At 54.4% G+C, this 9742-nt stretch overlaps 1 protein-coding gene across 8 annotated transcripts; it reads left to right on the top strand.

The window, feature by feature from the left end:
* The first annotated feature begins 283 nt into the window (after positions 1–283).
* Positions 284–8647, top strand: TMEM134 (transmembrane protein 134). Of its 8 annotated transcripts, none has more exons than XM_059932184.1 (7): positions 284–533; positions 1498–1562; positions 1946–2035; positions 2191–2267; positions 4240–4420; positions 4636–4689; positions 8353–8647. In XM_059932184.1, exons 1-7 carry the CDS (start codon positions 360–362, stop codon positions 8456–8458), a joined length of 747 nt encoding a protein of 248 aa, XP_059788167.1. In that variant the 5' UTR covers positions 284–359; the 3' UTR covers positions 8459–8647. The 8 variants fall into 8 exon arrangements, with proteins under 8 accessions (XP_059788167.1, XP_059788169.1, XP_059788172.1 ...); XM_059932186.1 differs by having other exon boundaries at positions 285–533; positions 4277–4420; XM_059932189.1 differs by lacking the exon at positions 8353–8647 and adding an exon at positions 4782–5168 and having other exon boundaries at positions 285–533; positions 4376–4420.
* Positions 8648–9742: the final 1095 nt, after the last annotated feature.

Here is a 9742-nt window from a genome sequence, read left to right as displayed (position 1 = left end):
ACGGCTCCAACTCGGGCCTGAAAGGTTGGCGAGTGGCAGCCCCTCCAAGCCCCTTGTACAGACCCAGGGATTGCTTCCGAGAGGCACCCGCTGTCGCTCGCCGAGGCGGCCGCTGGGCGGCGCGGCGAGCCCAGCTCGGTCCGGACGAGACAAGGCGCGGTCACTAGTCTGCTCGGCGCTCGGCAGCTCTGGCCTGCTGAAGGCGGGGGGGGCGGGGCCGTTATGTAAGGGCGGGGCCTCGGCCAGGGCGCCAGACCGTCGAGCAACCTAGACGACGGCACGGGGCGGGGCTTGCGCGCGGGGGTGGGATCGGCGGGCGCGGATGGCGACGGTGCGGGGCCTCTGAGCGGGCCGGGGCCATGAGTGCCGCCCGGCCCCAGTTCAGCATCGATGACGCTTTCGAGCTGTCCCTGGAGGACGCGGGCCCTGGACCCGAGTCCAGCGGGGTCGCCCGCTTCGGGCCGCTGCACTTCGAGCGCCGGGCCCGGTTCGAGGTGGCCGACGAGGACAAGCAGTCCCGGCTGCGCTACCAGGTGAACCGCCCGGCCCACCTCACCCCCCGCCTGGGTCTGGGCAGACCCCAGGCCGGACCCTGGAGAACCCCAACTCGGGAGAATCTGACTAGAGGCCTCAGCCGGAGCGGGAGGCCGCCCCCGGAGGTGGCCACTGAGCCAAATCACTGCCCAGACCCTCTCAGCTCGGATTTCGGTCCCCAGCCACTACTGGAGAGCCCAGAGCCCAGACCTGGCAGCTCGTCCCTCACCCCCAGCTGGAGATCCCAACCTGGAGTCCCCACTGATCCTGGGTACTGACCCTCCCTCCCCTTAGCACGCAGGGACGGGGAACTCTTCTGTACCTGAACCAGACTTTGTCCATATTCAGAAGGAGTCCCCTGAGCCCCAGGCCAGATAATCCAACGGGAACCAGCACCCCCTCTTCTGTTCTACGTTCCCACCCCATCCTTCCCTCCAGAGCTGGAGGTCCCCGCTCACATGATGAGTCCTTGCCCATGCCTTGGCTCCCACTAAACTGGAAATCCCCCTTTCCAGAAGACCTCCACCAACTCTGGAATCCTTTTCTTGGAAACCTGAACTAGATTCCTATGCGCCAAACCTGGAAACCATTGGCCTGCCCTTCCCTGGCACCGCAAATCCAGGGCCTCCACACTGGGCCCCTTAAATACCATCCTGACAACTCCACCCTGATTCCCAAGCTTGGGAGATCTCCTGGCCCTGGGAGCCCTCAACCAGCCCCTGCTGGCTCCTCCCTGCCAAAGCCCCCAGCACCCACCTCCTACCTGGGTTTCAGTTTCTGTGAATCATCAAACCCGTTCTACGGGGAGGGCGGAGGGCAGAGGGAGCAGCTGTCAAGCGGCCAGTCAAACAGCTGTGTGTCCAGGCAAACAGCGGTGTGGGCTCGCTTTCTTCCTCTGCACCAGAGGGGAGGGAGGAAGGGCTTGAGCCCAGTCACCCTTCTGAGGCCTGTGTTCTGGAATAGAACCTGGAGAACGATGAGGATGGAGCCCAGGCCTCTCCGGAGCCGGATGGGGGAGCCAGCACCAGGTCAGGGCCAGGTGGGGACCCACCCCATACTCCTAGCCCCATGCTTCTGTCTCCTGTCCCCTGGCCCCTGCTCAGTCCTCCACCTCACCTCACTCAGCTCTCTCACATCGTGTCCTACAAGAGACTCCTACACGGGGTCCCCTGTCCTGCACCCTACCCTAGTGCCAGCCTCACCCACCCACCCCACCAGGCTCTTTATCTTGCAGAAACCCCCAGCCCTTGAATTCCTCTTCACCCCATCCCTTCTCAGTGCCCCCTATCCTGCAGGGAACACCCAGTTCCAGTCTCTGCACCATCCCCCAGGACGTCATCATGACTCCTGTCCCAAAGGGTCCCCTTGCTCACCTCCCCTTGCCCCCTCACCGGGCCCATTTGTCCTGCAGGGATTCTGGCCGAACATCCATCCGCAGCTCCCAGTGGTCCTTTAGCAACATCAGCACCAGCACTCAGCGCTCCTACAATGCCTGCTGCAGGTGAGACCCTGCCCCGCTCCTGCCACCTGGGGCCCCTGCCCCAGTACAGGCAGCCCTGACTATTTCCCCTTGGCTCTCTGGGCGGGGGATGATGACGGGAGGGGGTGGGCCTCCTGTCGCCTCTTTCACACCCCTCCTGCTCTGCTGCCATCCAGCTGGACTCAACACCCTTTGATCCAGAAGAACCACAGGGTAGTGCTGGCCTCCTTCCTGCTCCTCCTGCTGGGGCTGGGTGAGTGCCCCCGAGGGCCCCCTGCATACCCTGCCTACCCCCATGAGGGGGGTCCACCCTCCTTTCGTTCAGGCTCTGCATCGCACCCCCCTTGGCACACTGAGCCTCCCAGCATCCTGAGGAGGCAGCTGGCTGCCGTGACCCCACCCCCATTTTACAGGTTAGAAAGCTGAGGCCTTGGGAGGGGCAGGTCCAGCCTCCTGGTCACACAGCCAAGAAATCACACATAGTTGAAAATGGAACCTGGTCCCGTGCTCCAAACTTTTCCTTTTTTTTTTTTTTTTTCCAGCCTGTTTAATCCATCAGGGAACAGAGAGTAACAGCTACTATTTATTCTCTGTCTACTTCGAGCCAGGTGCAGGGCAGGCTTATTTTCCTTCCGTACAGAGGTCACACAGCAAGTGAGAGGTAGGGCCACAACCCAGAACCTGTATGTAGGGGCAGTGCTCAGGGATATGCCCAGCCCAGTGGCCAGGACTGCGGAGTGCCCTGCCAGCCCAATCCACAGGGCACCTGTCACTTCCCCTCGTCTGGAGTCTGAGAGCTGACAAGGACCTCTCTCCCACCCCCAAGATACTCAAGATAGGGAAACTGAGGCCCAGAGCAGGCGGAAACCACAGCCAGCTGTTTTCTGACTCCTACGCTCCTCATTCTGTGGGGCTGAGGAGTCAGGGTCTCCAAAAGGGATCTAGGGTTGGGATCAAGGGGAGCCCCTAGGGAGGGCCCAACTGTGGCGCCTGCCTGCCCTCCTCCAGGAGGGTCAGAGTCCCCTAGCTGGAAAGCTGAGCAGCACCCTTGCTTCAGCTCTGGGTGTCTGTGTGCAGGGGAGGGAGCTGCGGCTTCCCCAGCACCTGCGAGTTGCACTGGCCGCCTGCCTTATCTCATTTCATCCTCAGCACCTGACAGGGCAAGCATTATTACTATCCCAGTTCAAAAGTAAGGACACAGACTCTGCAGAAGAGCCACAGCTGGGAAGTAGATGAGCTGGGATTTAAACCCACATCAGTGACGTTGCCAGGCCTGTGGGCCACCATAGCCCATAAAGGCCTTTGGCAGGAATTAGAAAAAGATGCCTCCTCTGAGTGGGCAGAGCCCACAGCCCTAAGCCAGGGTACAGGGAGTGAGTTTCAGCCCCCACTGTACCCTTTTTGAAGTGCTCTGTGCAGGGCACAAACCACACAACAGTCCATGGTGGCCCTTCAAGCCTCTGTGCTGTACGGCCCCCCATCTACCCCCACCATCCCATCCTCTAACTGGGGACCCAGAACTCTCTCTGCGTCTGAAAAAGTGATCCAGCTATGACCACCCCAGCTTCCCCAGTGCCCACTGTCCTTAGCCAAAGTCCACATCCCTCCCCAGGGCCTACAGATCCTGCCAAACTCCTCAAGCCTGGACTCTTGCCTCTCCTGTCTCGCCAAAAACTGGAAGTTCCTAGAAAGCTCCAAGTTCCCTCCAGTCTCTGGGCCTTTGCCAGGCTGTTCCCTCCATCTGGAATACTCCTTTCCCTTTCTGCCTGTGCCATGCCCATAGCAAAGCCTCCGGAGTCAGATCACCTCCACCTTCTAAATGCAGTCCTGGGCAAGTTACTTCCCCTCTCTGTATCTCAGTTTCCTCTGCTGTGAAATGGGGATGGTAATACCTGTCTCAGTCAAGGTGACAATTAAATAAGGCACTGCATGTAACACACTTAGCCCAGTGCCTGGCAGCAGCTGGTAGGTGGTCACTAAAAGGTAACTGCTACTGCTGCTGCCGTCCCTGCTCAGCTTAGATGCTACTGCCTCCAAGAAGCCCTCCCTGATCCCCCAGGCTTCCGAGCTGTCTGATCACCAGGGTTGTAGCTTGGAGGTTCTTGTTGCTTGCTGCACTAGGGAAGGGCCATGGGGGCAGGGACAGACATTTCCCAGGGCCTGCCAGGTGCCCTGCTCTGAAAACACAGAGCCTGGTGAACTTCCCCTGGCGGTTCTCTGCCCAGGGGACCTTCAGCTTAGGTGGGGGACACCATTTCTCAGGCCTAAGCCATGCTGGGGGTTGCGGGCGGAGGTCCCCACCCTGCCACCAGCTCCTGCCCCTGCTCCTGCCCTCACCCTCGTGGCTCCACCTGTGTGCAGTGCTGATCCTGACCGGCGTGGGACTGGAGGTGGCCCCCTCGCCAGGTGAGCGCCCCCCTCCTACCTGCGCAGGCAGCGGTCACGCCCCTCTTGTGCCCGGAGGTCCCCGGCAAGCCCTTCCACCTCCCCCAGCGCTCAGCACCCTCCCGGCAGGAAACGGCCCCTTTTACCTCGGAGAGTGAGACTTGCCCAGGCAGTGACCCCGCAGTCCCGCCCGGGATCCTCCCTGCCCTGACCCGGCCCCTCCTCCCCTCTCGTAGGTGTCTCCAGCGCCATCTTCTTCGTGCCCGGCTTCCTGTTGCTGGTCCCGGGAGGTGCGAGTGGGCGCCGGGCGGGGGCGGGACGCCGGGCGGGGCGGGGGCGGGCCCTGGGCGGGGCCCCGGCGCTGACAGACCCCGCCCTGCAGTCTACCACGTGATCTTCATCTACTGCGCGGTCAAGGGCCACCGGGGCTTCCAGTTCTTCTACCTGCCCTACTTCGAGAAGTGAGCAGGCGGCGGCGGACGGCGGGATCCATCGTCGGCGCCGAGAGGCCCCGCGCGGCCTCCTCGCGTCCCTAGGGGGCGCTCCTGGGGCCCGCGCCCCGCTTCGGTACCCTCATCTCAAGGGAAAAGCCCCTGCGGGACCCTCGAGGCCCCAGTCCCCTCAGGAGTTTGCTCCGGAAGTTTGGGGCAGTGGGCCTCGGGCCACTACCTGGGAAAGTCGCCCCTTCCCTGCTCCGTGCCTTAACTTATTCTTGGGGGACTGCTGGGTTGGTGGTGTTTTGTGCTAATAAAAGGGGTGCTTAATTCCAGCCCACAATTGCTTTTTACTTCCCACTTGCCCTGACCAGCCCATCAGCCTGGCCACAGCCCCCTTCCGAAAAGGCTGAGGAAAGGACCGACCCTGGGGCTGAAGGGCTCTAGGACTGTCCATCTCCCCATGGTACACATGGCAGTCCTGATGCTCCACGACTTGCCCAAGGTCACACAGCATGTCAGGGGCAGAGCTGGGCCTGGGGCTCTTCTACCCTGCAAGCCTGGAGAAGACTCCCAGCCCTTGACAGAGTCAGTCCTGCCCCTGTCTCCACTCAGAGAGGCAGCATTGGTGCCTCCCCTGGCGGCCCTGGCCAAGGGCACTCAGATGACACAGGCCTGGGGCCTGGAGGCTGGTATCCTGGTTCCAGCCTGGCTCTGGGGCCCTGGGCTGCCACAGCCGGCTCCGAATGTGGGCCACCAGGACAAAGCAGCCCAGCCTCCTCCACCCACTGCCCTACTTCCCAGGCCCAGAGGTTGGGAGAAGTAGGGGTCAAAGGACATAGGAAGCAGGGCATGTATAACAGAAAACCTCAGTGATCAAAGACTCTTAGAACCACAGAACATTGGAAACAGACCACTACAGAATTTTGGAAGGTCCAAGCATCTCAGGATCTCAACAACCAGGAAACAGAATCTTTGAGAACCCTGAAATCTGAGGTCATAATAGCTACCATGTATCAGATTCTTAGAAGGCGCCGCGTCATGTGCCAGGCACTTGACACAGGTTCTTTCTGGTCACCCTCCTTAGAAACTGAGGCCCAGAGAGACTGGCTTGGCCGAGGGCAGAGTGAGGAACACAACCCAGGGCTTCTGTGACTCAGAGTGGGGTGGGGCTCAGCAAGCTGGCCTGGTCCCCAGCTGACCAACTGAGGGGCTGGCCGAATGAATGTGGGCCTCGGAGACCCTGTTCATGTACTTCGTGTTTACAGTCTGCCGCCCCCAGTGAAACGCGAGTGCCATTAAGGTATTTGGCCTCCACTGTAACTGCAGCGGCCAGGACAGTGCCTTTAGATTTCTGTGATTTTGTTGAAAGAATGAGCACCCAGACCCCTGCTCTCGCTCCTGATCTCCTGGCCCACGCAGACTTCCCACCCTCAGCCACCAATCAAGGCACTTTTGGGGGTACCAGTTAGATGCAGGAACTCCTAAATGAGTGATTCTCAAATTAGCTGGGGGTAAAGGACCAGTTTTCATTTCTAATGCAACATGGACCAATACTTTTGTAAGGTAAAATGAAAACTAAAAAAGTGAAATAAAAGAACAAAGATACAGAATATAAGCCCACAGTTTGTATTATCAGATTAATCAGACATAAAATTACATTTCAATAGATAAAATCAGAACAAACATGGAAAAAAGAAAAATTATGAACACCATTCATTGAAAGTGGGCAAATTAGCAATTAACATAGAGTTGCTACTACACTCATAACTTTCTGTCACTTCACAATCTTAGCCAAACAGCAAGTGATCCCAGAAGTGGTGATTCTCCATATTATAAGACTATCTCAGGGGTCAGCAAGCTATACCCCACAGGCCCAATATAGCCACCAAGCTAAGAATGGTTTTCACATTTTAGTAATGGTTGGGATAAAAGTCAAAGGATAATAAGCTTCTGTGACACAAAAAAAGTTTATAGAATTCAAATTTTGATGTCAGTAAGTCAAGTTTAATTATTATTTATCGAATTTCCAACACAGCCACACTCTGTATTGACTTTGGCTGCTCAGCCATACAAACTACTACAGCAGAGCAACAGAAACCATATGGTCCCCAAAGCCTAAAATCTTTACTATCTGGTCCTTCAGAGAAAAAGTTTGCCAACCCTTGGTCCATATGAACATGTGGACAGAACACTGAATCGCAACGTTTACAGTTTTAATGTGACCAATGTGCTTGATTTTTGCTGGTTAATTTATGTAATCCAAGTTGGATTGACAGCAACGCCATCCTCAGGAAATGATGAATACCCAAATTCTAAATATGATTTATTTTTAGTTGGAAAAGGCATTAATAGTTGCGCACAGATTAAGAACATTAGATTTCCTTAGTGAATTGTGACTCAGTTTATCCCTGATGCTCTTTGCCCCATAGCCCAATTTGTCTGATATGCCTGTAGTTATACTAGCTTTCTTTTGGTTAATTCTCTCCTAGTTAGTCTTTTTTTTCCAAGCCATCACTTTCAGCCCTTCAGTTGTCATTATGCTTTGAATGTGTTCTTTTTTTTTTTTTTAATTTATATTTTATTTTTAGCTGCGTTTTGCTGCACGCAGGCTTCCTCTAGTTGCGGCGAGCGGGGGCTACTCTTCGTTGCGGTGCGCGGGCTTCTCATTGCGGTGGCTTCTCTTGTTGCGGAGCATAGGCTCTAGGTACGCGGGCTTCAGCAGTTGTGGCTCGCAGGCTCAGTAGTTGTGGCCCGTGGGCTCTAGACCGCAGGCTCAGTAGTTGTGGCACACAGGCTTAGTTGCTCCGTGGCATGTGAGATCTTCCTGGACCAGGGCTCGAACCTGTGTCCCCTGCATTGGCAGGCGGATTCTTAACCACTACGCCACCAGGGAAGTCCTGAATGTGTCTCTTATATGTGCACTTAGCTGTGGGGAAGAGCCTGGTATCTGCCTTTTTTTAAATATACATAGATTATTTATTTATTTATTTATTGGCTGCGTTGGGTCTTCGTTGCTGTGCGCGGGCTTTTCTCTAGTTGCAGTGAGCGGGGGCTGCTCTTCATTGCAGTGCGCAGGCTTCTCATTGCGGTGGCTTCTCTTGTTGCGAAGCACAGGCTCTACGCAGGCAGGCTTCAGTAGTTGTGGCACGTGGGCTCAGTAGTTGTGGCTCACGGGCTCTAGAGTGCAGGCTCAGTAGTTGTGGCGCACGGGCTTAGTTGCTCCGCGGCGTGTGAGATCTTCCCGGACCAGGGCTCAAACCCGTGTCCCCTGCGTTGGCAGGCGGATTCTTAAACACTGTGCCACCAGGGAAGTCCTGGTATCTGCCTTTTGAAATCTGCTCTCTGCCCTTGTAGTAAAAGAACCTCTAGTTTCTAGCTGGGCACAAGGTCACCCAAAATAAAGACTGCATTTCCCAGCATCCTTTGCAACTATGCGTACCAGGTGGGGAGCCCTGCCTAATGGGGTATAAGTGGTTCATGCTCTTTGCCCCCTTTCTTCTTTGTTCCTGCCTCCAGCCTGCCAGCTGGGAAACAAACAAACATGGCTACACCCTCGGAATGGCAGAGCAGCCAGCAGAAGGAGCCTGAGTCCCTGAAGACCATACAGCTGGATTTCACCTAAGACTCTTTCTTCCTGTGGGGGAAATAAACTTCCATCCAGTTTAAAGCATTGTTATTTGGGGTCTCCATCACTTACAGGGAGCCCAATCTAATACTGATATTTTCTTCTGGGACTGAAACTCTGACTTTTAACCAAAAAACTTAATCTGCCTATATTTATTGTAATTTTTAAAATAAATTTATTTACTTATTTTTGGCTGCGTTGGGTCTTCATTGCTGCGCTGGAGCTTTTCTCTAGTTGCGGTGAGCAGGGGCTACTCTTCGTTGTGGTGCGCAGGCTTCTCATTACAGTGGCTTCTCTTGTGCGGAGCACGGGCTCTAGGCATGCGGGCTTCAGTGGTTGCAGCACACAGCCTCAGTAGTTGTGGCTCGCAGGCTCTAGAGCACAGGCTCAGTAGTTATGGCTCATGGGCTTAGTTGCTCCGTGGTATGTGGGAGCTTCCCAGACCAGGCCTCAAACCTGTGTCCCCTGCATTGGCAGGTGGATTCTTAACCACTGAGCCACCAGGGAAGCACTGTTTTGTTTTGTTTTAAGGATTATTTCTACCTTGTGTTTTAATGTTTTCTGTAGACTTTGTTTTTCTTTGCTTTTTTTCCTCTTTCCCAGCCTTCTGCTAGCTTAATCAGGAATTCTTCACTTTCTCCCTTTTCCTCCTCTGTTGATTTGACTATCGAGAATGGAACATTCTATCTCTATTTCTGTTATATTAATGGTTACTCTTACATGATTAACAAAATCTAAACTTAATCAATGAATCTGTCCTCCTCTAGGAAAAACAAGCATGTCTAGAGTATCCCTTCCCATCTTCCATTTTATTTTTGTCTATTATTTTTTTTAGTCCCTCCTGGTTTTTAAAATCCCCCAAATTATTTTTTTATGGTTAATGCTTCTTTAGATCTACCAATATGTTTACTGATTTCTCTCCTATTATTTAGTACATACTCTGCCTTCAATTTCCTTCCCACTGAAGCCATACCTTCAACAAGAGTTTGTGGGTGGGAAACACTTTCAGCCTTTGTTTACTGAAAAAAGTTTATATTTCATCTTCATTCTTGAATAAGATGAGCTAAGTACAGGCTTCTCAGTTGGCATTATTTTTCCTCTGCACGTTGAACAAATTATTCCATTTTCCTCTTGCATCTGTTGTTGTCAATGAAAAAAGTCTTTGGAGAGTCTAATTGCTAATCCTTCGTAAGTAATCTGATTTCTCTCTCGAGCTGTTTACAAGATTTTCCTTTTGTATTCTGCAGTTTCACTGGCATGCATCTAGGTATACATTTACTT

Source organism: Balaenoptera ricei, chromosome 8, assembly GCF_028023285.1.
Source record: "Balaenoptera ricei isolate mBalRic1 chromosome 8, mBalRic1.hap2, whole genome shotgun sequence".
In the NCBI taxonomy this organism is placed as follows: domain Eukaryota; kingdom Metazoa; phylum Chordata; class Mammalia; order Artiodactyla; family Balaenopteridae; genus Balaenoptera; species Balaenoptera ricei.
Note: the sequence above shows the minus strand (reverse complement) of the source record. Positions and strands in the feature narration are given on the sequence as shown.

What these genes read in the sequence shown, in the direction of transcription:
- TMEM134 (XM_059932183.1), top strand. Translation starts at nt 360, where the DNA reads ATGAGTGCCGCCCGGCCCCAGTTCAGCATCGATGACGCTTTCGAGCTG. An exon ending in AGTCCCGGCTGCGCTACCAG is followed by an intron (nt 534 to 1,497) that starts GTGAACCGCCCG and finishes GTTCTGGAATAG; the next exon opens with AACCTGGAGAACGATGAGGA. An exon ending in TCCTACAATGCCTGCTGCAG is followed by an intron (nt 2,036 to 2,190) that starts GTGAGACCCTGC and finishes GCTGCCATCCAG; the next exon opens with CTGGACTCAACACCCTTTGA.